Source organism: Penicillium psychrosexuale (assembly GCF_028828465.1).
Source record: "Penicillium psychrosexuale strain IBT 29551 chromosome Unknown utg000006l, whole genome shotgun sequence".
NCBI lineage: Eukaryota > Fungi > Ascomycota > Eurotiomycetes > Eurotiales > Aspergillaceae > Penicillium > Penicillium psychrosexuale.
The window spans coordinates 973,132-1,000,209 of NW_026643191.1; the positions used below are offsets into that span (position 1 = coordinate 973,132).

The 27,078-nt window shown below is 49.8% G+C and overlaps 11 protein-coding genes across 11 annotated transcripts; 7 read left to right on the plus strand and 4 right to left on the minus strand.

Moving 5' to 3' along the window:
- On the plus strand, positions 1-3,687 carry N7518_010200 (uncharacterized protein; the record flags this gene model as incomplete). Its single annotated transcript, XM_057191126.1, has 1 exon — positions 1-3,687. One exon carries the CDS (start codon positions 1-3, stop codon positions 3,685-3,687), a length of 3,687 nt encoding a protein of 1,228 aa, XP_057037262.1.
- A 615-nt stretch (positions 3,688-4,302) lies between these two features.
- On the plus strand, positions 4,303-6,934 carry N7518_010201 (WD40-repeat-containing domain protein; the record flags this gene model as incomplete). Its single annotated transcript, XM_057191127.1, has 5 exons — positions 4,303-4,515; positions 4,643-4,769; positions 4,864-5,164; positions 5,929-6,401; positions 6,498-6,934. The coding sequence occupies 5 exons, from the start codon at positions 4,303-4,305 to the stop codon at positions 6,932-6,934; spliced, it is 1,551 nt and encodes a 516-aa protein (XP_057037263.1).
- Positions 6,935-7,245: 311 nt separating this feature from the next.
- cpcB (40S ribosomal protein RACK1) lies at positions 7,246-8,970 on the plus strand. Its single transcript, XM_057191128.1, has 4 exons — positions 7,246-7,435; positions 7,511-7,637; positions 7,770-8,087; positions 8,343-8,970. Exons 1-4 carry the CDS (start codon positions 7,356-7,358, stop codon positions 8,766-8,768), a joined length of 951 nt encoding a protein of 316 aa, XP_057037264.1. The 5' UTR covers positions 7,246-7,355; the 3' UTR covers positions 8,769-8,970.
- A 285-nt stretch (positions 8,971-9,255) lies between these two features.
- On the minus strand, positions 9,256-10,713 carry N7518_010203 (TPR domain protein; the record flags this gene model as incomplete). The annotated part of the gene is made up of 1 exon (XM_057191129.1): positions 9,256-10,713. The coding sequence occupies one exon, from the start codon at positions 10,711-10,713 to the stop codon at positions 9,256-9,258; it is 1,458 nt and encodes a 485-aa protein (XP_057037265.1).
- A 288-nt stretch (positions 10,714-11,001) lies between these two features.
- N7518_010204 (SOS response-associated peptidase) lies at positions 11,002-12,304 on the plus strand (the record flags this gene model as incomplete). The annotated part of the gene is made up of 3 exons (XM_057191130.1): positions 11,002-11,028; positions 11,079-11,613; positions 11,667-12,304. 3 exons carry the CDS (start codon positions 11,002-11,004, stop codon positions 12,302-12,304), a joined length of 1,200 nt encoding a protein of 399 aa, XP_057037266.1.
- A 352-nt stretch (positions 12,305-12,656) lies between these two features.
- Positions 12,657-13,556, minus strand: N7518_010205 (uncharacterized protein; the record flags this gene model as incomplete). Its single annotated transcript, XM_057191131.1, has 5 exons — positions 12,657-12,720; positions 12,782-12,812; positions 12,861-12,940; positions 13,007-13,407; positions 13,461-13,556. The coding sequence occupies 5 exons, from the start codon at positions 13,554-13,556 to the stop codon at positions 12,657-12,659; spliced, it is 672 nt and encodes a 223-aa protein (XP_057037267.1).
- A 1,589-nt stretch (positions 13,557-15,145) lies between these two features.
- On the plus strand, positions 15,146-15,586 carry N7518_010206 (uncharacterized protein; the record flags this gene model as incomplete). Its single annotated transcript, XM_057191132.1, has 1 exon — positions 15,146-15,586. The coding sequence occupies one exon, from the start codon at positions 15,146-15,148 to the stop codon at positions 15,584-15,586; it is 441 nt and encodes a 146-aa protein (XP_057037268.1).
- Positions 15,587-15,607: 21 nt separating this feature from the next.
- N7518_010207 (uncharacterized protein) lies at positions 15,608-16,579 on the minus strand (the record flags this gene model as incomplete). Its single annotated transcript, XM_057191133.1, has 2 exons — positions 15,608-16,498; positions 16,550-16,579. The coding sequence occupies 2 exons, from the start codon at positions 16,577-16,579 to the stop codon at positions 15,608-15,610; spliced, it is 921 nt and encodes a 306-aa protein (XP_057037269.1).
- Positions 16,580-17,174: 595 nt separating this feature from the next.
- Positions 17,175-19,497, plus strand: N7518_010208 (RNA polymerase II mediator complex middle subunit MED1; the record flags this gene model as incomplete). Its single annotated transcript, XM_057191134.1, has 2 exons — positions 17,175-18,785; positions 18,832-19,497. The coding sequence occupies 2 exons, from the start codon at positions 17,175-17,177 to the stop codon at positions 19,495-19,497; spliced, it is 2,277 nt and encodes a 758-aa protein (XP_057037270.1).
- Positions 19,498-19,901: 404 nt separating this feature from the next.
- Positions 19,902-20,623, minus strand: N7518_010209 (uncharacterized protein; the record flags this gene model as incomplete). The annotated part of the gene is made up of 3 exons (XM_057191135.1): positions 19,902-20,099; positions 20,133-20,263; positions 20,452-20,623. 3 exons carry the CDS (start codon positions 20,621-20,623, stop codon positions 19,902-19,904), a joined length of 501 nt encoding a protein of 166 aa, XP_057037271.1.
- Positions 20,624-24,844: 4,221 nt separating this feature from the next.
- On the plus strand, positions 24,845-26,329 carry glnA (glutamate--ammonia ligase; the record flags this gene model as incomplete). The annotated part of the gene is made up of 5 exons (XM_057191136.1): positions 24,845-24,847; positions 24,906-24,944; positions 25,022-25,114; positions 25,331-25,835; positions 25,890-26,329. The coding sequence occupies 5 exons, from the start codon at positions 24,845-24,847 to the stop codon at positions 26,327-26,329; spliced, it is 1,080 nt and encodes a 359-aa protein (XP_057037272.1).
- Between the last annotated feature and the right edge of the window lie 749 nt (positions 26,330-27,078).

The window sequence follows — 27,078 nt, forward strand, 5'->3', positions numbered from 1 at the left end:
ATGCAATCCTTCAAAACACCCGACTTCTTGGAGACTGGGGCCGTGTCCCGTTCGCGCAGCCCCAGTGTTGTTTCTAGCGATTCGCAATTTTCTCGAGTCAACCTCATGTCCCCACCGTCCGTGACGCCTGCTCCAGCATTCATCTCGCCCTCTGCGGCTTCGGATATCGTCTCTGCCGACCAGGAGTTCAACGCCGCCGATTTTGTCGCCGAGGATGAGGAAACCGGGGCTGGCGCCACGGCGCTGGTGACCCCGGCCGCGCTGTCGCTCCTGAACGGATTCCTCGATAATCTCTTGTTTAATATACTCGCTTCGTCCAAGTCGACCCAGCTCGCATGCATTCGACCCGCCATGGCCGATGTGTTGAAGCCCCGCCTGGCCAAGGAAGTTGTGGCCTCGGCTGAAGAAGAGTTGAGCGAATATATGGGGGGAGCGGACGATGAGCAGACGGAATTCCGCGGTGGCCAGGAGCCCGGCGGTGATTTTGATCTAGTACGCTCATGGAAGTTAACCCGTCTACGATGCATGGTCTACACACGACTAGGTGACATGGAAGAGGATGATGAAGATGAGTTTATCGCGCAAGATAGCCTAGGAGAGACCGATGGAGCACCCCGCAGATTCAGCAGTCATGTCGACAACATTACACCCGCAGCTTCTATTTTCCTCACCTCGATCATCGAATACATTGGCGAGCGGGCACTCGTCATTGCTGGCGAGACATCGCGGTCTCGTTTGTCAGCACAACTCAACAATGGCGGTCCTGAGTTTGGGTCTGGACACGAGCGGAAAAGAATCGACCGACTTGTGGTGGAAGATCTCGATATGGAGAAGTTGGCCCTGAATGCAACCCTGGGTCGTCTGTGGCGCACGTGGAGGCAGCGCCGACGCGGAACCAATCTTTCTCGAACACTATCTCGTGAATCATTCCGCCCACGTGGATACTCGCTGGCAAACAGCCGAAAGAGCAGCATTGTGACCATCGAGGAGCCAATAACCCCCAAGGAGCCTCTCCCTGTGGCGATGCCCCCGCCTTTGGACCCCGCGACTGTGCCCTTGCCAACGAGCCATTACGATGTTCAAGAGATCGAGGTCCCTGGCTATACTGGCGATCTAGATGGGGAGGTACAGACCATGGAGGCCGTTATCGCTCACAAGGTGCGACCGCGCAGTCTGATGGTGTTTTCATCGCCCTCGCTTGTCCCAAGATCTCCAGGTTCAGCAAGCATCTCGCCCGTGAGTACGTCAGCTATTGAAATTGGCAATCCAATCCGTCATGTCCGTACGAGGTCTCTACCTGGTGGGGCACCTACACCCGACTTCACTGAGGAGGAGCCGGAGTGGCCAACAGACCACCCGTCACCCACCGCATCGGAGAAAAAGCAACTCGAGACTATGTACGAGGATGATGAATCAGCAGAATATGTGGATGCAGCTGAAACCAGCCCTGGCATTGCTATCACGACAGAAGAGGAACAGGAAGAGACACCACTTATGGAACCTGCAGAAGAAGCTTCCGAAATTGCGAGAATGTCGATCTTGCATGAAGAAGAGGAGGAGACACATCCTGTCGGGGAGACGGTTGCATCATTGCACGCTATCGCACAAGCTGAAGACGCTATGACTGATCAATCCAATAGTCCTCGCGTCTCCCTCGTATCCTTGGGTGATCGGCGGAATCAGAAAGACTCAGAAGTGATTGAGGGCACTGGGTTATGCGAAAAGCCTAAATTGACTTCGACGATACACCGACCAAAACGACAACCCTCCAAGGACGCCAGTCTACTGAATGCGAAGTCGATCTCTGAACAAACTAGCGACTCTGAACTGCAAGCCGTTGCGGAGAGTCAGCCTTCAGCGCAAGGGGTTAAGACCACGCCGGCTCCACCCGCACCCCCCATCGAGGCTATCACATCTTGTACCGATCACGATGGGACCCCTCCGACTCGACCATCAGAGGAATACACCGAAACAGCAAAATCTCTTTCCCCCGATATCATTTGCTCGACTTCTGGTTCAGGTAATTCGCAGCTATCGAAAACCCGCCCCAGACCTTCTCCGTTGGAGGTCACAACCAACAATCGAAGCTCCTCTTCCTCTACGGTTGAACGAGCCGCTGTTCAACGCATGTCTCGGCCATCGTCATCTATCACCACTAAAACCCGCCGGTCTGGGAGCTTCGGCAGTGCTCGCGAGAAAACGCGTCCAGTGACTGCCGGCTCCACTACCTCGCAGGTGTCTAGCAGGTTTAAGGGTATCATGAATCGGCCACAGGGTGAATCTGGGCCGCCCCGCATGCGCAGCTCGTCTGAAACTAGTCGCGCATCTGGCGGGAGCGTGGACTCTGTAGAAGAACTTGCCGATTTGGACAAGTTGATCAACAGCGACGAGACTATCCATTACACCCTCACTCCCCGAAGTGTGAGGGAGATGACATTCCCCAAACAACCCAATCGTTCAGTTCCTCGGTCAGAGACGGCAGGCGTCTCCGACCTGGCTAATTTCTTAAATACCACTCCGCCACCAGGGGAAGATAAGCACCGCCCCCAAACCTCGGTTTCCTCAAGAGCAACCGAAGAGATGTCTCCAATTTCCCACACCAGATCCATTGATTCGCCCAAGCACATCCCGCTTACCACGCGCTTGACCAACATGTCATCAACATCGAGGTCTAGCAAGATTGGGCCGGCGCGGGATGCGCGAGTCCCACCCTCGGACTCGACACGCGACTTTGCGGATTTCATGAAATCGACTGGTCCTGCTGGTGGGGTAAACGAGTTCAAACCCTCTATCTCCGCTGAGGGCACGCGGTCTGTTCGTCCTCCATCCGCTGTCTCTTCTGCCTCCCGTGGAAACCGACCTAAGCTTCAAGCTCGGTCTGCTGAGACGAAAGGATCTCAGACCTCAGAGCTCATTGACTTCATTCGCGAGGGACCTCCCATGCCTGCAGGTGCTCACCGGATTCCTCGGACAGTTGCGCCTTTCAACGCCCTTGAGTCGGATGATCTTCAGATGGAGACCACCACATCCAGCTCTTTCGTCAGCACTGGGAATGAATCTACACCTAATAAGTCATTGACATCTCTTGGTTCGCGGTCCGGCTTGCTGGATTCAAATCAAAACAAGGCCCCAGCGTCGACAGGCGCCATGGACTTCGACGAGCCTCAGCCGCCTGTCCGGAAGCAACGCCGTGCTCCAGATCCGTACGCCATTGACGACGATGACGATGACGCGTATCTAGAAGAGCTTCTGGAACAGGAACAGAACCCCAAGCCCAAGCGCGAGGAGGAGAGCCTGATGGATTTCCTACTCAACGCTCCTCCTCCCCCTTCCTCCGAACAACCCCCACAGCCATTTGCCGTTCGTGCTCCTGCATCAAATAATCTCTCCGGTGCATCGGGCATGAAGGCCCGCTTGCTCCGCACTTCTCACAACTCCTTGCGCCCACAAAATGCCCCCACCAAGGTCCATTCTGACTACGCTGCCAAGGTCGGTCAGCAGCGCAACAATGGCACCCTGCCTTCTCTCTCAAATCGCCCGACCAACACCGGTGATTTGGCGGATTTCCTCCGAAATACCGGACCTCCTCCAGCCCCTGCGCGAGCTTCATCAACACCAATGGGCGCTAAGACGAAGGACGGTAGCTTCTCCCGTTTCTTCTCGCGTCGAAAGAAGGTCGAGGCTTAGGGTTGAAAGTATCCTGACGACATTCTCGACTGTCTTGCTTTGCTGAGCGTTCCAATCCATCTAATGATCTACATATCATGTCCATCGCTTTGGTATTTCTTGTTTGTGCGACAGCACTGCGATCTTTATCATTCCTTTTCTCTCTACCTTATTCACATAGAGGCATGTTCTCTTTACCTTATTGTTCGGGTGGCTTATTCTTATCTTCTTTGCGCATGTGTGCGCCAATTTATTTTCTACCTTCTGCATGGGACGGAACAATTAATTCGGACTTCGGGTTTTCTATTTTGTCTCTTTGTGGGACGTCGCTTTGATTGTTTTCGTGGATTTCGAGATACCATGCCTATGTACCTACACTGGGGCTATTTTTGTACCCTGACATTCAGAAACCATTTCATTATTCTTTGAACATTATAACTCCAATACAAGTAAAACTCGACTTACATAAATACAAATCAATCAGACCCAGCAATATTTGCTGCGTGAAAAGAACCCCTCGGTTGTATAGATCGTAGACCGTAACACCGGAACAAAGTTAATCCACACTCCCCTTACCAGGTGTCATCAACAGCAGCAAGCATCCGTGTTTACAACCGCCAATTCCACGTCGCGACAATGGGCACCTCACCAATCACGCTGAGGGCCATCTTCAGCTTCCTCTTTGTCTTCGTCCAGCTTGCCAGCGCGCTAAAATTCGACCTGATCGCCACCTCCGGCAGCGGCAAGAACGAGCGATGCATTCGCAACTTCGTCTCTAAGGACCAGCTGGTCGTTGTCACTGCCATTGTTGGCGGTACGAAGGGTGACGGTCAGAGGGTTAATATTCATGTATGTGGGCTTATTTCTGGATGTGGATGGGAATCCGTCCTGCGTCTGCTGGGACTCGGAGAGCAAACCGCCGAATTGCAGATTGCAGATTGTGGATCGCGACTAATTCTTCCTTTTCTGTGTATAGATCAAGGACGCTATGGGCAATGACTACGGTCGCCCTAAGGATGTCGTCGGAGAGACACGTCAGCTTTTCACTTCGCCCGCGGACACGGCTTTCGACGTCTGCTTCGAGAACCAGCTTGTCGGCCACAGTAAGTGGTAGTCCCTTTCCAGAACACGAACAATCCACCGGGGAAAAGGCGGAGTTGAACAGAATGTGATGCTAAAACAACATTGCCCCATCAGACACCATCCAGAACCCCTCCCGCCCCGTCGAACTCGACGTCGACATTGGCGCCGACGCCCGCGACTGGAACAGCATTCAGTCGCAGGAGAAGCTCAAGCCCGTTGAAACAGACCTCCGCCGCATCGAGGAGATGGTCGCCGATATCGTGACTGAGATGGAGTACCTGCGTGCGCGTGAGCAGCGTCTGCGTGATACCAATGAGAGCACCAACGAGCGCGTGAAGTGGTTCGCTTTCGGAACTATGGGCATGCTTATCGGGCTTGGTGCTTGGCAGGTTGTTTACCTGAGAGCTTACTTCAGGTATGTCAAATTCGAATTGTGGATGTGGCTGTGGTGGAAGGTGGAGTTGGTTACTGACTATTTGGTTCTTGTAGATCTAAGCACCTTATCTAGATTTACTAGTCCGTGGAATGGTTGCATCTTTGATGGTTCTTTTTTTGGTTTTTGCAGCGGTTGCATTGCAAATCCTTTTGCTCTAACGTCGAGTGGCATTCTGTTCAACAGTCATGATCTCAATGATATAAAATGTACACCATGCTTTCTGCAGCCTGGCGCTAATAATATTTTCTGTTTCTCGCTTGTGTTGTCCTGGGACTGTGGTTAGCTATACTTTACAGTGCACTTTCGCCTAGTGTGATATTACCTGAGTATTTATCGATTGATATCTATCTATACTGGTAAAGCACTGCTTACACAGTAGGTACCTTTGTAACTAGCCTTAGATAGCGCTTTTGATGTAAGGTCAGTGTATACATCTAGATCGACATCCTGTAAAGGGATACCGAGGCCGATGAAGTTAAAATAGCAGACAGGCCAGGACATTGAACAAATAGTGTCCAATTCCAAAGCCCAAAAATAGACATAAAGAATTGCACCGTGTCGAGAAGTGTGTAATTCACGGCCTCTCAGTGGCCTCTCAGGTAAATGTTTAGCATTGCAAACAGAACAAACACCGGGCATTGCAGGAGCTTTTCGGTTGCCCGGGCTAATTACGCCGGATGATGTCAAGGCCAAGCATCACTCATCCCTAGAGCAAAAAAAAGATCCCAACTCCCTCTCTACAGGACACTTTACAACAAAATGTCCGCCCCACGTATAATCCATCGCCTCGCGCGACCAGTGCCATCATCCCTAAGCACAATCACAAGACTGAACCGCCACCGCCAATTCGGCGCGACAGCTCTACGTCTCAAAGATGGCAACGACGAAGCTGCCTCGGGGGTAAAGGCGCACCGCGCCAACCAGACCAACAAGGTCCCGAACCAATTCGTGCCCAACACAACCTCCACCATGACAAAGGACTTCCCCAGTGTCGGCGAGAAGCCCCCGCCACCGGAGATGCTGAACTCAGCCGATCCCAACTACAGACCGTCCGATCCGTACCCGGGACGGATTGAGCATTTCACCGGTGGTCGTCAAGACGACGGAGCGCGCAAGCCCGAGCTTGGCGTTGGTGAGATGGAGGGTATTACGTTTAAGATTGAGCCTCTGAAGAGGGTTGGGGAGGATCTTGTCACGAAGAGGGCACGTCTGCTATGTTCGTACCCATTTCCATGCAATGCTTGCACCTCGGTTCCAGAAGAAAGCCGAGGCATATACCAAGAACCATTGAAGCTAACCAACTCCACTCCAGACCAAAGCCGCAAGCGCGGAATCCTCGAGTCGGACCTGCTCCTCTCGACCTTTGCAGATGTCTACCTGGGCAAGATGGACTACGATCAGCTCGTCGCGTATGACAACTTCCTTGACGAGAACGACTGGGACATCTACTACTGGGCCACGCAGGACCCGCCAGAGGATGTCTCACCCGACGCTCCTAAGGAGGATACCATCACCGAGACTTGGAAGGAGACTGGTGCCAAGAGCGGTGAATGGGCACAGACTATTGGCGCTTTCAGGGCTGCTTACCGGCCTATTCCGTCGCGCTGGCAGGACTCTGAGGTTCTCACGCTGCTCAGAGAGCATGTTCGCGATAAGAGCGCTCTTGGCTTTGAGAAGGCCAAGAATAAGAAGATTGGTGGTGGTAATGGCTTGGGAAGAATGCCTGATGTTCAGGTGTTCAACTCCTAAGGGCCTGTGAAGAGATTGAACTGGATAGTTTGTCGATTTCAAAACTGTACTATAGTTGTCATGGCCATGTTTAATTGTCCATAGGAGGCGTGTATTAAGAATGTTGTATATCTGATGATACTGGGATCAATAGGTGTAGGAATCACAATTAGGATAGAAAATAAAGCAATTGTTAAATTCGAATAAAACAGACTTGAATGTAAATCAATAATTATCCATCTCAATATACATCGTTGTATAGATCCAGGTCATGTGACCCTTCGCTTAGTATTAGGGCTCCACGGAACCACACAAGGAGAGCAGCGAAGCGGCTTAGGGCTTGGGCGGGCACGTCTGCCTCCCATCTCGATTTTACCTCCCCCCCAGAGTCAACGACAATCTCCGCCCATCCCTCTCTCTCCTTCATTGTCTCATTCCCATCATGGCTGAGCAGCTGGTTCTTCGCGGCACCCTTGAGGGCCACAATGGCTGGGTTACTTCCCTCGCCACCTCCCTGGAGAAGTAAGAGTGACCTATCCCGATCGGGGGATTGAATTTTTGAAGGGACAAAATTCTGACTTGAATGTTTGATAATAGCCCCAACATGCTGCTGTCCGCTTCCCGCGACAAGACCCTGATCATCTGGAACCTCACCCGTGATGAGCAGGCCTACGGTTACCCCAAGCGCAGCCTCGAGGGTCACTCGCACATCGTCTCTGACTGTGTACGTTTTTCTTCTCCCGAATGAACCACACCCACAAGCCATTGGATGCGACACATGGATTTGGATGGCGCATTTCGGAAAAAAAAAAGATGGAATGGTTTTGGCTGACCGATGGTCTTGTCTGCGTTATAGGTGATCTCCTCCGATGGTGCCTACGCTCTGTCCGCTTCGTGGGATAAGTCTCTCCGTCTCTGGGAGCTGTCCACCGGTAACACCACCCGCACTTTCGTCGGCCACACCAACGATGTTCTGTCCGTCTCGTTCTCCGCCGACAACCGTCAGATCGTCTCCGGTTCCCGTGATCGCTCCATCAAGTTGTGGAACACCCTTGGTGACTGCAAGTTCACCATCACCGAGAAGGGCCACACCGAGTGGGTTTCCTGCGTTCGCTTCAGCCCCAACCCCCAGAACCCCGTCATTGTCTCCGCTGGCTGGGACAAGCTCGTCAAGGTACGCTATCGATTCCGAATTTTCCTGCACAATTTCCTCCCCGCCTTGCTTTGCCCGCGTGATGTTTGCATAAACGTATTTGCTACTTCAGAGCCCTTCGGGGCCATGAGACAATTTTTCACCCAATTTGCCTGATGGGCACAGCAACAATTTTTTTGTTTTTTAATCGAACGAGAGAAGGATTGGAAAAATTTTTCCTTTACACTTGACATTCTATTTTAAGGGTATCGACGCTAACATTTGATCCGCGTCTAGGTTTGGGAGCTCGCTTCTTGCCGTCTCCAGACCGACCACATCGGTCACACCGGATACATCAACACTGTCACTATCTCCCCCGACGGATCCCTCTGCGCCTCCGGTGGCAAGGACGGTACCACCATGCTCTGGGATCTTAACGAGTCCAAGCACCTCTACTCCCTCTCCGCTGGCGATGAGATCCACGCTCTCGTCTTCTCCCCCAACCGCTACTGGCTGTGCGCTGCCACCAGCAGCTCCATCACCATCTTCGACCTCGAGAAGAAGAGCAAGGTTGATGAGCTCAAGCCCGAGTTTGTTGAGAAGGGCAAGAAGAGCCGTGACCCCGAGTGCATCAGCTTGGCCTGGTCCGCTGACGGCCAGACCCTGTTCGCCGGTTACACCGACAACAAGATCCGTGCCTGGGGTGTTATGTCGCGCGCATAGATTTGAGTTGTTGTATCGGAGCTTGAGGAGCCTCTTTTTGATCTATTGACAAGGGAATTGAAAAAAAGTTCAAAAGATACGGCCAGAAGCGCATTGGTTTGGGATGTATGAGCCACGAGCAATGAAGCACTTCTCGCCGGGACGAAGTCGTCCCCGGCCTGGAGGTTTTCTGACATGTCTAGCCTACTCGATCCACATTTAAAATGTATGGAATCTTGTGCAAGACCTGTGATGTTCTAATACCAGTTAAGGCATCAAAATGTTTCCTATTTTTCTTTATTAAAAATCTCTTGTAAATCGTACCGTATGTTTATGTTGTATATATCTGTCTCATTTATCCTCCCACTTGTGTTCTGAATTCTGATGTAGGGTAATGCTACGATAGTCGCCGGATGTCTAAATTATACGTGGAATGGTTTGGAGATTTCTATTTCCAACAATAGTCATAATGTACATCTGAACAGAGGGCCTTCACGTTATCTACCCATTACTTCTTCCCGAGTCTCTTCAAAGCCTCCTTAGCCATCATACTTCCTTCCTCATATTTAATCCCATCAGCCAACGCCTTAGCCTCGGTATACCGCTGCGTAGCGACTTGTGGCTTCTTTTGTAGCTCAGCCAGCTCGCCCAAGTTATAAGTCGCAACAACGCAAGTGATGTCACACTCCTCGTCACGTAGCGGGGGTTTAATGTGAGCCGCAACCTCAATAGCCTTCTCCGCCCACTTCTGGGCAGCCTCAACAGTCTGCTCCGCTGTAACAGGTTCCTGCGGCTGAGCCCTAGCGGGCTTCTGAACCTGACCGACCAGAGCGGTAGCAACATCGTTCAGCAGCACCACCTGTTTGCAAGATATGGAAGTTCCTTCAGCGGCGCGGATCAAATCCAACGAGCGCATATACAACGGCATGGCCAGCTCATACCGCTCCTTGGCGGTATAGGTAGCGGCAAGCTCGGCCAACGCCGTCGCAATCTCAGTGAGGTTCAGCCATGCCTCGCCGTCTGCCCCCTCGCCACTGCTAGCGCTACCAACAGGAAGACCCAGCATCTGGCGGCGGCGCATTTCCTTCAGACAGATCTCCACAGCAGCGACCTGCGCGGCCTCGGCTTTCTTCTCGTCCTGTATATACTCGCTGGAATAAAGCTCGCCAAGCTTCATCGCAATGCCGACGACCTTCTTGAGCGCTTTGTCTCGCTGACGAGCCTCGTACTGCGCCAGTGCTTCCAGATCCTCCTGGCTTTCTTGAATCACCTCGTTGTTAACCTGGACAATGGGCGCGGTATTCTGGACCTGCCCCTTCGCTTGCTTCACCTTCTCGGCCGCGGCAGCAGTGTTCCCTGCTGTGACTTGCTCCACCCAGACCAGAGCCTCGTTCTTCGTTCTCTCCAGCACATCAATCGCCGGCTTCACAAGTCCGGCCTTCTCCAGCATCATAGCAACCTGCAGCTTGATTCCGAGTATCTCATCCGAGAACGGGTGTATGCCCATCTCGAATGCTGTGTGAAGCGCCTCTCTGTACGACTTCATCGCCTTGGCTGGGTTGAGATCGATCTCGGTGTAATAGATAGCCGTGCGGAGAGCGTCGGCCACCGGCGGCGGGAATTTGTGGTACTGCGGTCCGACGCGTGTCAATTCTACGTAGGAGATGTAGGCAAAGATGAAGGCTCCGCCGACAACCGAGAAGATTGCTAGGGGCATGAGGACGGGGTTCTTGCGCCAGATTCCTCTAGATGCTTCGCGGTATTTGCGGCTGATTTTCTGCAGGATCGTGAGGTGCCGTGTGCCGGAGATGTAGGGGCTTGCGAGTGGTTTGCCATTGTTGATGCGGGGTTGGAGGGTTGGTCGGGTGGTGCTGTTGATGTATATTGAGCGGGCGAGGCTCTTAGATTGTGGTTGTAGAAGTTTTGCGGCATGCGCGCTCGTGCGCCGTGATGATGCTCGGAACATTGGGGATGTGTGAGTGGGTATTCGGTTGAGATTTCGAGTTTTGATTTTTATTGAGCGGGTGATTGTCTGAAAAAACCTGGGGGATTGACGAGGATGGAGAGGGAGAGGAGAAGGTATATGGTGACGAGAGCCCGCCCTCGATTTTCTGGTGGTCCAAGCTCCGCTCCGCTAGATGACGTCGCCCGCTGGAGTATGCACTCATCTTTCCGCCTGGAAAATGCACTGTTTTCATCCAGTTTTAATTGTGGAGACATCGCTCTTGGATCAGTCTAGTAGTTCATCCTGATAATGTGTGGACGATATGCTTTGGGCGTGGTAAGCTACGGCTCCTGCATCTAGACTGTCCTCCAGCTGACGATCCCAAGCGGTTGGCGTATATCCAACAACAGCTGCAGGAGCATGGTATGCAAGTGGATGAAGCACCAGATGACGATGCAGTCAGAGAGACATACAACTTTGCACCGGGCAACTTCGGCGCTGTCTATCGCGCTGAGATCACCGATAAAGGGAGCCAACAAGATGGTGATAGCGAGCACCAAACCCAAAACTTAGAAAAGGGAAAAGATGACGCGAGCTCAGATGCTAAGCCAGTAGACAACACGATTATCAAACACAAGCTCCAGAGCATGAAATGGGGTCTCATTCCATTCTGGACGAAGCGCCAGCCAGATTACGGATCCATGATGCGCACGATTAACTGTCGCGATGACTCACTGATCGATGATTCGGGGATATGGACTACCATGAAACGACGAAAAAGATGCATTGTCGTCTGCCAGGGCTTTTACGAGTGGCTGAAGAAGGGACCTGGGGGAAAAGAAAAGGTTCCACACTTTACCCGGCGCAAAGACGGAGAGTTGATGTGCTTCGCTGGACTGTGGGACTGTGTTTCCTACGAGGGCATGTTTAGGTCTTTCTGATATAAAGCACCAACCGGGCTGACGACTGTACAGGTTCTGACGAAAAGCTCTACACGTACACGGTGATCACAACCTCTTCTAATTCCTACCTGAAATTCCTGCATGACCGTATGCCCGTCATTCTGGACTCTGGGAGTGAGGCGATGAATAAATGGCTGGACCCCCGCCAAAAGACCTGGTCAAAGGAGCTCCAATCAATTCTCAAGCCCTACGAGGGTGAACTAGAGTGCTATCCTGTCCCTAAAGAGGTTGGGAAAGTTGGAAATAATTCCCCGAACTTTATTGTTCCTGTCAACAGCAAGGAAAACAAAAGCAACATTGCGAACTTCTTTGCCAACGCGAAAACGAAGGAGAGTCCAAACCCCTCTCCAAAGAAGGAGGCTCCGTCGCCGAAAGTGGAGATGGTCAAGGACGAGCGCCCTACTAAGGATTCAGAATGGAGCGAGGACAATGCCCCAATACCGGTGCCAGCTGTCAAAAGGGAGCATAGTCCAGAGGCTCCTGATGCCGTGCAGGAAAGTAAGAAGCAAAAGGTGGATTCAGATTCAACTAGACCATCGCCGCAAAAGAAGAAGTTGCGCAGTGCTACGCATAATAGCCCTATGAAAAAGTCAAGTGGGACGAAGGCAGCAGATGGATCGCAGCGAATTACCAATTTCTTCAAGAAATGATTGCGGAGCGAAGCGAAGCAATTATAATACACGCAATGAAGCATGAGCCTTGCTTCTATTATACGGTCAGCCATGCTTCTCACTAATGTATATTTCTTTTTTTTGTCAAAGCAAAGACGAGAACAACATGGCCGATTTATAGTTACCAGCTGAAACGTATCTAATAAATTGAGTGAGCTCAGCTCCATGATTGAGTTGAGAACAGTCCAATGCAAGGGAATTGTCACGAACTTTTGAGTCAGCAGCAACCGAATGCAAGTTGAAAGGACAAGAGTAGACCTCCGAGAGGACTGCTGAGTGAGGATATATATTACATAGGATTCCGTGGGCGATGTACCCGATTTTGAAGATATCACTTCGCAAGCTCTCGTAGCTTCTGAACCAGCTTTTCTCTGAGGAAAGGACTCAATCCGAAACTATACAATCAATCAACATTGAATATTCATAGACGAAACATCTGAGAAAGGGGGTGCTTACATTCCATCTCGGGTCAGGATACGATAGGTACCTGCTAAGTATCAGCTTGGCCTGTCGAGCTTCATATCGGAAAACATACCACTCGGCTGGTAATTGCCATTGTCTCCAACGAACTGACCATTGGCATCCACCTCAAGGCTTCCGAACATATCCTCCGGCCTGGACGGAATTAGTATAAGTCTCATATGGAATAAAACATGCTCGTTGAAACACAGGCAAGCTTACCAAGCAATCCGCCCATAGTCAGGCGGCCGTCTGTTATCAGAGATATGAATCCAACCACCACGTCCACCAGAGCCAGCACCACCTTGACCACTAGCACCACTGGTCGAGTCGGCTCCACGACGTCTCCCGCGCTGACCAGTTAGTAACACGCCGCCTGAGTTCAGGTTCGCTCCGGCCACAGACACCATGACCTGCGCCTGCGACTTGGCATCAGGGTCTTCATGCGCATATTCTGAGCACACTTCTTGTACTATATTCAGGAATTTTGGGTTTTCTTTGAAGGTGTCTGTTGTCGGTGGCAGTTGAGTCGCGAGTCCGATAGCTAGGTCTGGGTTGACTGGCTCGGAGGGTAATAGAGACAAGATGTGGGTTCCATTTGCTGGTCCAGTTGGGAACACATACTATCAATAATTTAGCTTCAATGAGGGCTTTGTAAGGTGTAACAAGCACATACTATGTACGGAGACCCTTCCAATGTCGATACACAACGGAATTGAGTCCATTTAGGAAGAACCCGGGCCTGTCGGCCAAATGATCTTGCTGCAAACATTGAGATACAATTATAGTAAGGCAGTGGGTAATTGAGTAATAACCTTGGAGGCAGCAGGTTGGATGATCAAATTCGAGAGAGCTGGATCATAGCTCGATGGAACTGGCAGGCGGTTTCAAAGGCGGTGAACATAAGCTGGAAAAAAAGTGGACCTGACCGTCTAGCGGGGATTGTTGATATCAGAAGAAACAAACATTATAGCCACATACCAAAGCGAATGACAGTTGTGCAACAAGCCAGCCGGAAATAAGAGAAGCCGTTCCTGTTCTTATCATCACGTTACCATTTACATTAAGCGAGCCTATGTCGTTGTTTGTCTCATTTGTGAATAGTGGCATAAACCGACCGCCCTCAGGATACCTATAAGAAGGTGACCCTGCCCCCAGAACTTCTTCTTCTTTTCTTTCTTCTTCAGCTCTCTTTGCCTCTGGCTTAGATCAAGTGTAGTATCTGTTCTATTCAGTTTAATCGCTGAATGTTCTGCATTGCAGAACGTCATGATTATTCCAATATTTGGACTTCGCGACTTGGCCTCTGTGCTTGCACACGCCTCGTTGCACTGTGTCACTGGGCTTACACTACCCCCGGTCGACGCGAACTCCTTTCATCAACTGTTCGGCTTGTCCGGGCGCTTGGAGAAGATCCAGTTTGTTTAACAGAATAGAGCGGTGTCGAAAGCGGTCTATATTCAGACATCAACCCTTCAAATTCAGGCATTTAACCTTTGACTGCAGGTGTCTAACATGTTCCTTCCTGGTCGTACCTTCCGGTCATGCGACTTGTAAAAGCGGAAAGCGCGCCACTCTGGCTAAATAAAAGCTTCGGCCATCTTTTAGGTAGATCCGCCTCCCCACTAATATGACATCGGCTCTACATATGGTGGGGTAGGTGGAGCATCAGAGTCTAGAGACCTCAGGTAGCCAAAACTACCATTGCCTTTTGTCTCTACAAACAAAGCAGCCCAAAGCGAAGCCCCAAGCTGGCTAGGACATATTTGACATGGCAGATGTCTGTATTGCATACATGGGCGGCTTACTGATTACGCTAGTTACTATTTAACTGACTGATCCTCAGATAGCTTCTCAGATAGATTCTACTTTTCTGTGGCCATTCCTAATATTCTCATCGAATAGCCAAACAGCGTAGGAGACCTAATCTATCCCGAAGCTTTGGAGGCTACAAAATGAACGAAGAATGTGCGTATCCTTTGATGGCTGCGTGCATATGTCAAGATACTGGTATCTCGATGAAGGGTCATAGCAGCCAATCAAATCGTACTTCCCTTCCAGAACACATTCTGTTACACCGCTCTAATGAGCAGGCGCTTTGGGCTCAAGATATGATTCGCCGAGCATGAACGAAATCCCAATTGCACACGTGTGAAACAAGGCGGGCGCACACTCGTTATGATTATTTTAGGGTCTTTTTCTCTTTGGAGGATTTTGTAATAGCGGTGTCATTCCCGCAGGGGAACAACATATCCCCAAGGTCTCCTAAAAAACGAAGAATTCGGAACAGAATTCAGGTATTTGATTACCCTTCGACTTGTCGAGACACCAGGCTAATTGTATGCCCAGGACTACCGAATCATGGTGTACGTGCTGTCTATAGAGATATCCGGGGCAGGCGAAGATCCCCAGCACCGGTCTCATTGGGGATTTACGATGCATAAGCCCTCAAGCCCTATTGGCGACCTATTCCACGTGGAGGTGATCGACATCGACAGACTCTGGTTCCAATTCGAATCGAGAATGGGTACCGGCCTGCGCACCATGGATGCCATTGGCGAGGTCAAACTTGGCGAGCTTAGTGAACAGCAACGTCAACAGGCCATCCAAGTTATCAAATCTTCGCCTGCACCAAGGGATGGAAAGAAGAGATGCCAGGATTGGGTTTATGACACCCTGCTGTCACTGGATATTGAAGAGCTAGTCCCGTCTGGCACATGCCACTTCTGGAAGGGGATGGTTGGGAAGCCGGCACGAGCTATTCAGGCAACCGCAGGTGTCAACTGGATGACTCTAAAATGAATTCAGCATGTTGCATTTAGCTCAGATCCCAGTATAAACTACCACGGATTGATTGACTTCATTCCAAAATTCATACTCGTCGGTTTCGAGTATAGTGGATATAAGTTCCCTCCATTCTAGGTCCAACGCTTGCCACCGTAAACAGAAATATTCCCTTGCCGATATACTGTAGCCAGCTGCGCCCCAGTCTATGATTCCGGTGAAGATATCACCGTTCACAATAATATTGCTTTGGTGCAAATCACCATGCGTGAGTACCTTCCTCTCATCCTGGGTATGCGATACAAGAATTCTCTCCACTAGAGGCCCATCTCTTTTTGTGAGCTGCGCATTGGGTCTGGCGTAACGGAGAGCCTCAACCACCCCTTGATTGAATTCCGTTCTTGTTGAGAAGGGTCCGTAGTACCGATCCTCTGCATCCCATGGATGCTTAAAGAGAACGTCTTCGCATGGCCCACCATCAATGGACCCAAAGAGAGGTCCTTCAATCTGGCGCCACTCCCGGATAAAGTTTTCAAGTTGTCGGACAATAGAAGTCTTCGAATCTCGAGTCATATTTTCCCAGCATTGTGCCAGAGAGAGCCCTGGCATTTTCGACATCAAAATGAATCCGTAATCGGCAATTGTGTAAGCATTGAAGACGTCAGGGACGGGGACTGACGTTCGTTTCCTCACAAGAAAAAGGGCCTCCGCTTCTGCCATCTGAATCACAGGTCCGACTTTCAATATAGTCGATGCGTTGATCTCCAGGATTTTGCAACCGTTCATACGATGAGGACATAGATCTTTCGCGTTTTGGATTTCTTCCAGTGTAACAATTGGGCGCCGGTGTCTCATGGAGTCAGCGAACCGTATTTCGATGTTGGATGAGAGAATATAGGGAATGTAGTTGACAAAGTCCCACTTCGAGGGCTATCAGGGTGTTAGAACGTTCACTCTGAAGAACGATGCACCGTCACGTACGGGATCACCGGTGAGAGAACCATCATCCATTTTGGGTATGCTCCCAAGGTGGAGATACTCTGTTTTATTTTAATTGACCGAGCAAATTCTCCTTCCATGCAGTGCGATCCTGCAGAGGGCAGAGGGTTGAATAGTTGCTAGTAGAGTTGGGAGACTTGGCAGTGTTGAATATCTACTCCGTACCAGTGCCCAATCTTCTGGTCCTCATGGCTTGGTATGTTTGTTTCATTTGCATTTCAATAGTTGACCTGATCTGGAAGGCGCTTCGAGACCGGAGGGGAGATGAATACAAATATGCAAACAATGCAAACACACGTGATTGTGTCTTTCTACGGAGCTATCTGTTTGGCTTCTCGAAACCAATCGCGCTAGTTAATTGCAGTGTCCATGGGAACGGGGTAGCTTCGATGCGTCATGATACTTGATCTGTACAATCATTCGACAGTTCTTCCCTTGTGCACCCGCCAAATTGGCACTTGCGCCAGTGAGAATTGAGTCGCATACAAACATACCCGCCTTCCTTGCGTTCTGTGCTTCGATACCTTATGATACCCATTTTTCGGACGGATTTGACTATAAGTAATTGACTGTTGACACTTTTATCTGTCAATCCTCTCATTTTATCATGGCGACTCCCTCGGCCAAACCTGGCGCAACGCCAACTCACCTCACCTCTCCCCATCCATCCTCCGCTCCTCTAGCCCGATCCCTCGCCCATAAATCGCCTTCAATGAGAACACCAACAGGTTCAGGGCCTGCGCATGCGCATCACACGAGTGTCTCGTCCCATCAATACGCTACCCCTCTCGCCGTCCCTGGTGTCGACGATCCTGTCAATTTTAGCTCGCCTTCGGCTCTCTTGGCGCTCGGTGGGTATACTGGCATCAGTCCTTCTCCGGCAGTGCATGATGGTCTTGTTGGTGCAGGCATGAATGACAGCGACATCCAAACCCTCGGGATGCAGGGACTCAAGCTCGGGGTCACGCGCGACAACGACGGAGAACAGAGACATCGCGTCGAGCAGGTCGTTCAGCTTCTGCGGGCCCGAGTCTCTGGTAGAGGGGTTTCGCGCGAAAGTGTAGAACGGCTGAGTCGACTGGAAGATTTCGAGTCCATTTGGCAAGACGATAATCTCAACATCGCCGGTAACTTTGTCGATCTTGAGATTGATTTCTACGCTGGCCAGGATGTTGTCAAGGATGTCAGTCTTCGATATGCCACGCCGGAATACACTGAAGGTGTGCGGCGGGAGGAAGCTACAGCGGTCTTGAAACGTACCCTCGCCCAGTCCGCGGAAGACGCCGAATGTGGGAAATGGAGGTCACTCCACGAGTTTCATGAAAACCTACAATGGCTTGCAAAGCTTGACAAACTCAGCCAGGAGGTAAATTGCTTTGAGGCCTTGGAGAATCTTGAAGAGAACTTCAGGCGGATCTGGGTGGAAGAAAGCAAGAATGGGAAGCACGGCGGCGAGTATCAGCACCTTTGCGCAGGTGTGCTCGGACGTCCCACCATGCATAAGGGGACCCGAATCGGACTCGGCTTGGAATATTGGGTTGAGCAAGCCAAAGTCCTGGATGCGAAGCAGAGCCTACCATCTTCGGATGCTATGGAGATTGACCCGCAACATGATCAAGGTTCAAAGGGCGAGTTGGATGATCAAGGCAGATCATGGGCGGTCATGATTGAATGCGAAGAGGGGTATCCGTCATTGCGAATTTCAAAGGAATGGGTTGGGAGTGAAGTTTTTACTGCAGGTGAAAGCACCGAATTGCTTCCATCAAATGGTGCCGCTGGGTCTGTGAACTGGCTTGATCCTCCGCAGACCACGCGGTTGACCCATGACAACCATGACCCTATGGCGTTGGACTCTAGCATGCTGGAGTCATCGCCACCCAATCGCCGATTCGTCGGTAAACTTGAGCCTGCACTCGACGTTCCTATTCTTGCAGCCTCCGAGATTTATCGTCAGCTCGGCATGCAGCTACCACAAGAGTTTAAGATGATCACATACGATGCGTTGTTGGTATCGGAATCTTCGCATTTGACGTCGCCGGTTTCATCCCCTCGAATTGGCCGTAGAAAGCGCCGGATGTCAGTACATGCTGTTGACTCAAAGGGCAAGCCGTATACGAAACAACATAACTACACTTTCCAATCCTTTGAGTCCATTACTGGTTGCACCATCCATGACCTACCCTTCTCGCACCCCCGACAGCTCGCAGATATCCTTCCGGTATGTGTGTTTTCGTCTGATATCGTCTTCCACTAACCCAGTTTAGATCCTCCGGCAGTATGCCCTGCTAGCCAATTTGATTCGGAAGACGTTCCATCTTCCTAAGGACCAGTCCAACCCGGACAAATTTTCAACTGCAACCCCCAAAAATACCCACACTCCTCCTGTCCAGACTTCAGACCTCTTCGCCGACCACGACGGGCTCATAATCTTGAATAACGATGATCCTAACGAGGAGAGATTGAATCTGCTGCTTGGTCTGAGTAGCTCGGATGATAGCAAGAATGACTCTGGGATTGAAATTTCAACTCCCTCCAGAGGAAAGAGTCCCAATCCACTGTCCGTGGACGACGTTAAAGTCGACGTGACATTGCGTATTCAACTTGGCCAATCGCCTGCTCTCATGTTACTCATCACAGATCAGAGGAACTACAACGAGAGTCCCAAAACTGCCCGATCCATTCCAACCCCCAGACAAATCGCAATTTGTTTTGAAGTCGGACTGAATGGCCAGATCTCAGTTGTGGATACTGCTGGGTTAGTCGATGGTGAAGCGGCTGGCGACACTGAAATGGAGGGTGTGGATAACCCTGATCCAGGGCTCCAGGATGTACAAAAGAAGATTGCCAGAGTGCTCGAGGTCTCGCAAGACTTGAGCATCTTGGTTGAATGGGTATTGCGCTGGATGCAACAGCGAGCTGGCAATGGGTGAGGTCCAGTGGCACTGAGAAACAACATTCTTGTATTCCCAGACCAAGGCAATCCCTAGTCTCACAATTGCTCATAGCTCATGTTGAACATGAATATGCAACCACCAAGATGCAGCTGTACATTATACACTGTAAGACAATGCTAGCTGATAGCAGTTGTGGTCGGCAACTCCACCATCCAAGCTGCTCCAGGGCTCTCCTGTCACACGACTCATAATGCATGGGCTAGGCTACTACGTCACCAAATTCCACACGATTGAGACCTGGATATCTAAATTCTAGATAAGCTCGAGCAAATACTGGATCATATAATGTGACTGGTGATATAGATCAACAATATCATTGATTTATGAAACGCTCTCGACCCATGTGACTGATCGGATCGTCACAAGCTGTACTTCAAGGTCTAGACATAATCAGCGACTACCAGAAATAGCCTGGTAGAACAAGTCATAACGGGCAGAGTGAAACGCACAGGCCAACCACCCACAGCGAGCTCGCGAAAGTAATGGCTAGAACCAACAGACCAACCAGACTTTATAGGTTTACCTTCGGTGTAGGGGCTGGGGTTTGAAAGCTCGTAGCCTTTCAAGATCTTCGGTGGCTACTGGAGATAGCCTAGTAGAACAAGTCATACCCATAAAGTCTGGATCATCGGTTGGCTCCAGCTATTACTCTCGGGAGCTCGCCGTCGGTGGTTAAGCTGTGCGATTCGCTCCTTCGGCATAGGACTTGGGGTTTGTACGCTCGCAGCTATACTCTCGGGATCTAGTCATAATCAGCGACTGCTAGAAATAGTCTGTAGAACAAGTCATACCCATGAAGTCTCGTTTCGGTTAGCTCTAGCTATTGCCCAGTTTACTGGGCTTTGGCCTTACTGCGAGTTGCCTATCGAAGAGAAAGCTATTGATTCGAGTTAGTAATGAACGAATGTAACTAGCAGGGAGCGTAATTACCTTGTCGTCTTCGGGGTGGCGCTGCAGAAAGGGCGCTCTGGACAACAGAGGAAGGAGGGAACGAGCTGGCCGTGTTGGCAATGCACTTCGAAATGTCTGCTTCTTGGAGGCACCCACAGCGATTCAACATCACCTCCTTTTCGGAGTTTGGGTAAGGGATAGGGAAAGCCATTTGATCTTGTTGGTTCGGATATATTCACTCTTCAGGACTTTCAAACCACGTCGGGAACATTTCTCCTAGTTGGATACCGTATATCGGGAGAAGCCATGCGGGGACGTGATCTAGCTCAAGGAGCCTTCAGTCAGCCAGAGCTGGTCTGCTTGAAATGGCACTGTTGAGGCTTGTGGGAGATGAATATATATAAATGAATTTGAGGGAGTGGTTTCTATTGAAGAAAGAGTGCCTATGTTGTAGGATAAACGAATGCCAGCTAAGATGTATGCTAGGATAATATATATAGTGACCCAAGATGACTCAAGAATATCAAAAGAAGAGAGTTTTTGCGAGAGACAAGAAGGTCTTTATACTCTAGGTAGATAGTGAATGCGGAATCAGAAAACGTAGTAGCCAGAGACTGTTTGTTATTTGCCGTTCTGATGAAGAAGCAAATGGCGTATATTCTTGAATAAGGACAAACATGGTCTTATGCTTATTTGTGAATTACATACGGAGTATGTACTTCAGCCTTGCGCATTCTATATTCACTATCTCCAACTTATATTTCAATGTAACATAGCTTTGCCCCTTCACTAAAAGGATCTCCCAAAATAACGCACCTAGTTATGCATGCAGGTGTACCTAAGCATAATGACAGTGTTTCAGAGGCGATCAGATAAGTCTAGGCCCGAAATACCATGCGGGGGTCGTAACCCCGGGCCTGCATTGTGCGTCACTTCCAAGGTCTGAGTGGCTAGTTCTTCATACTTTCGGGGGCAGACATCAGACAGGGCAGTTACACTAGGTCGACGTTTGACTGGATGGGATCTGCATAGAAGGATCAGTGCCGTTATATCTGCATTTAATGGAGTCGTTAATAAGAGCCTGTCAATCATATTATACAATGTTGAACGGAGGAGATGTCTTCCTTGGCCTTGTTAATTCGCCAGCAGACTTTGATGTGGTATAATACTAAGACTGTATAATAAACAAGACATTAGATGTCAATTTACCGGACCAATGGATCTGCCAGGTGCAAGGGATATAACTATGACATGCCAGTGCGATTCATTACCTTATGAGGCATTATTCGGATGTTGGTAAATCCACATCAAAAATGAGGGTTTAGGGCCAACCATTCGTGATTCACCATAACTGGGCTTTTTGAGGCTTTTACTACTTGCTTTATGGAGTTATTTATCTCATAGCCCGCGAGTACCTAACTAGTTACCTCGTTAGAACAAGAAATCAACTTTTCTGTCCATCTTTGCATTTCTATGATAGAATATTTATTTTCATTGTGTTCAATGTGGATCTTGGGAAGCGAGTTCTTTGGGATCACAACTAAACATAGGCAGTATAAAGTCTTGGCATAGTGGCCACTATATTCCAAACAGCCTATTGAAGATCAAACTAGCCTATTCATGTGTCATGTTTCCCCCTCGTTCCACTTTGAGCATTCCGATGAGGCATTTAGCAACATAGTTTCCCTATAAAACGCTCAAAACATGTCCGTAGGAGAGGGAATTCGACTATTTTCTGGCCAGATATGGAACAGCTGACCTGGTTTCAATCGACTGGGCAATAAGGAGCAAGCAATTACGTGAATATCAGTTGAATGTGCGAGATTCTAGTCAGCGTGGTTTGTCACTGGCGCTAGGAACCAATGAGAGGGGCGCGATAAGAAAGGGGGATGTCGATCTATGGGGGTTTGAGGCTTGCAACCTGATCTTTCATATTATTTCTTGAATTTTATATATGCATGAATGAATTATATTGGTTTCTTTGCTTCTGCTGTTTTAGATGTATTCACAGTACTACAATGTACTACTGGTACACAGTACCACACAGCCCCCGGTCTTGGCCGGTGACTAAGCCCGAATCTAGATGTCTGAGGTCAGCCATGCTATTAATACACCTGCAAACTCTTCAGACGGATTTAGATGCTCGAAATTAGAATCCTGTTCAGCTACGGAATCCTCCGTACTCCGAAGGATCGGTAGCTCATGGTATATCAAAATCAAAACCTGGAGAAAAGACAGGGCTGAAGATCGGATCCTCAGCCACTCAAGTCACCTTGGATTCCTGAAACTCCCGACATTTGCCAGTCTTCCATTTGCCGGAGAAAATACGGGGGAAGGAGATCTCGTCGCCACTTTTCTTCTTCATTGGAGTATCCCTGACCTAAATCCCCCGAGTTGCATACCCTTTGTGTATCCATATTGGAATATAGACTTCAGTGCGTTTACCTAAGAGACCACAACCCAAATAACTATCACCCTCGGACTCGTGACTCTTACAGTACATAATTGAAATCACACATATGAATAACCGAAATGCCCTGTTGACCTGTAATACTGCCTTGATTCTCTTATCCATGGCCGGTGTCGGGGTGGCCCTAGCAGAAAGGGTCTTATTGGTCACGCCGGGGGGTTTCGAGAACCTTTCGCCACGGTCCACCCCACTGGCCCGACTATGACTTGATCGATCCCAAGTTGCGGCGTGGCTGGCTTCTCCAGTCGATGGGGTTAGTCTTGTATTACAGAGGTATAGTGGATGTACTCTATACCGGTCCGACTCGCGTGATAAAGTCCAGATGGTACTGGGCGGGTACGTCCTGCAGGAACGAGATATGCAAAGGCCGACGAAGAGCGCGTATAAAAAGTTACAACTTTACTATCTGTACTGGCCAGTCATCTGACATGGCCGCGATAACGAATCGCGCGATCGTCATTTGGTGATAGCTCCGAGGGGAGATCAGGAACCGTGGAGTACTTAGCCGTATACTACAATCAATTTCGATAGCCATTCTCGCAACGCGCGCGTGATCAAAATTGCAAAATACAGATAATATATTCCACTTTGAAGAGAAAGGAGTCCATCTAGAATTCACGTTGCTTTTTTTTAGTCCACGGTGTGTACCGTACTTGCCCCATGTATTTGCGGGACTCGCAGCTGATATGCCAAGGGTCCTGGCGTCGGTTGCTAAGAATCATGACCAACGTATCACCGACTATCTGTTGCGCATGGATCTGTAAACGTTTACATTGGAGGGCAAGATGTGTATCTGAGGGGGTTGAAGACCCGGATAAGACGTGGGATGGTTCTTCGGAGAGAACGCCGTAGGATAAGAACACCATATCTTGGAAATGCCATGCGCTAGATTCGGCTTTCCACAACATCACCCCCTGTAATCGGTGCCTCTATATATCTTATCGGTCCAACGGGAGAAGAACGATTGCTCAGATTATTGCATTTCATAGAGTTTCATTACAAGGCCTGACCGCTGATTGGGCGCTAGTTAGGGCTATCGCCAGTCAGTACACGGAAACCTGACTGGTTCGGGTGGCGGGAGCGGTTTTGATAGACATCGAAAAGATGCGGAGATGAAAGTCTGGAGAAGAGCTACATTGTCCGGGAGGACGGAATACGGAGGGAAATGGATACGGGATACGGAGTAGTGCTAGTCACATCTAGATTCGAATATACCAAATCAACGTGGTATAATAGCAGATCCGCCGGCGAGGGCCGGCGGGTGTCTGGATGATGCGACGATGATGACACGGAAGTTAATGAGTGGCGTTGAATTTCGGTGAAAAGTTGCAACTTCACAGGCTACGGCGTTCCGCTCGGCTGAAGAAAAACTAAGAAAAACTAAGAGGTCCTTGTGACATTGTAGATGATCTATTTTGATATTGAGGCATTAAAAATGGTATATTGAAATAACTGGAGAATACTGACGGGACGGAGAACGGAGAACGGAGAAGCACTAAAATAGAGTGAGGGCTTTTTTTTTTAATTCCCCAACGTTTCAGGAAAGGCTTTGCCGACGCGCACAAATATGTATGAGGTACTTTATCTGTACCCCGTATCGGTCCACCGCTTTACAGACCATTACAGCGATGATACCACGCTTAACCCCTTTAGGTAGTGGCTGAGCCGCGCCTTCCTGATTTTGCCAAGAAAAAAACAAAAGAAATAAAAAAAGAAATTCCCAAAAGAGAAAGTCAGTGACTAAATTTAAATTCTTTTTTTTTCCCAAAGGTTATCATCCCTCCCTTGCCCCTCCACATCTTTAAAACTCATTCTCTCCTCTGGATTCTCCCATCCATATCCAATTCGCTTTCTATTCTTGAGGTCCCTTCGTGTTTTCCTTCCTTCGGGACTCTTCTCTACAAAAGTCATTGCTTGATTGCTTGAAAACCTGTTAAAACATCACACATACCCATATTCACTATGGTACGAGTCATCCCTCTCTCTTGTGCGTGTAGAACCAATGCTGACCGCTTCTTCTCAGGCGTCCGAATCTGCAACTGTCGTCTCCAACACGGGGAATGTGCGTTTGATTCTTGATTTTGGATTTCCACAATGGCCTTCGAGCCAGTGAGGAATGACATATACTGACTGAAACAGCTCATGAAATACATGAACCTTGACCAGCGTGGACGCGTTCAAGCTGAATACGTTTGGATTGACTCCAACGGTGGCACTCGCTCCAAGACGAAGGTATGACTCATCTCAATTCCCACGTTTTCTCTGGCTACACACGGTGGACTGTCGGCGCGTGGTTGCTGCGTGTTCTTATCTGGAATCCTCTCCCGGCTGTGATAAGCCCTGTGCACGGATATGGTGCACGGGGATTCTTGGACCTATGCGACGCAGCCACCCGCCGTCACGTGAGATTGCGCTCCCTCGAACAACTCACTAACGGGAATTCAACAGACTCTCTTCAAGCCCGTCACGAGTGTTGATGAGCTCCCTGAGTGGAACTTTGACGGTTCCTCCACCAACCAGGCCCCCGGTGACAACTCCGATGTCTACCTTCGCCCCGTCGCTTACTACCCCGACCCCTTCCGCCAGGGTGACAACATCCTTGTCCTCTGCGAGACCTGGGATGCCGATGGAAGCCCCAACAAGTTCAACTACCGTCATGATGCCAACCGTCTGATGGAGGCTCACGCCAGCGAGGGCTTCTGGTTCGGTCTGGAGCAGGAGTACACTCTCCTCGGTACCGATGGGTGGCCCTACGGCTGGCCCCGTGGCGGTTTCCCCGGTGCCCAGGGTCCTTACTACTGCGGTGTCGGTACCGGCAAGGTCTACTGCCGTGATATCGTCGAGGCTCACTACCGTGCCTGCTTGTACGCCGGTATCAACATCTCCGGTATCAACGCCGAGGTCATGCCTTCCCAGTGGGAGTACCAGGTTGGCCCCTGCCCTGGCATCGATAGTAAGTTTTGCAATCCTGGACTGCAATGAATATCTGAGACTAACTGTAATTTAGTGGGTGATCACCTCTGGATGTCCCGTTTCCTTCTCCACCGTGTCGCTGAAGAGTTCGGTGTCCGCATCTCCTTCGACCCCAAGCCCATCAAGGGTGAGTGGAACGGTGCCGGTCTTCACTCCAACGTCTCCACCAACGCCACTCGTGCCGATGGTGGTATGAAGGTTATTGAGGCCGTCATGAAGAAGTTCGAGGCCCGCCACGTTGAGCACATCGCCGTCTACGGTGAGGGTAACGAGGAGCGTCTCACCGGTCGCCACGAGACCGGCAGCATCGACAAGTTCTCTTACGGTGTTGCCGACCGTGGTGGCTCCATCCGTATCCCTCGCCAGTGCGCCAAGGACGGCAAGGGTTACTTTGAGGATCGTCGCCCCGCTTCCAACGCTGATCCCTACCAGATTACTGGTATCATCGTTGAGACTATGTGTGGTGGCATCTAAATGGATTGGAATCATTTGGTCTTAGCGCTCCGATACCCTCGGCGTCAACCTGGGAGTCGGACCAGAGCGGCTTGACTGCGTGAGGGAGCCCCCATAGATGTTCTGTGATCTGCCTTTTCTCTCTTCCTCTTCCTGTCTTTCTTCTCATTCTATACTTTTCTTTCTCCCGGTTCCAGTGTCCGCCTATGCGTTCCTGCTGGCCCTCCCTCGTTGCACCAGCCGCACTTATTTTTTTCTGTTTCTCTCGACTTCCCTTCACAGGGTAATGTGACACGTACAATAGCATAGAATATTCATGGATGGGGAAACCACACCATCGTTTATCGAGAGATATCATACTGATATCGTTCCTCTGGAGAATCGACAATTAATACCAAGTTCAATTGTTACTGACCTCAACTTTGTTTTGCGCTTACGCCAAATTGCTGCTCTTGTACTTTTCGTATTCCTTACTCCATTGGTCCAATCTTAATCAGACCTCGGAGTATTTCGATCTCACATGGAAGGATCTTGAACTCAATCTAGTATCACTGCAGCATCCAATGGAAGCTTCTTCCCCTTTATAGAGCAGGGAGTGTATGACAGGATCAAATAGCCGAACACGACCAACTTTGTAGAAGCATGGATCTGGATGAACGAAGCAGGTATTCTCCATCTATAAAAAGTAGATCGTATTCATTCCCTTCTATAGTTCTATAAAAGTCCACGCAAGCAGAAAATCTAGAGAAATATAACAACATCTTCACCGT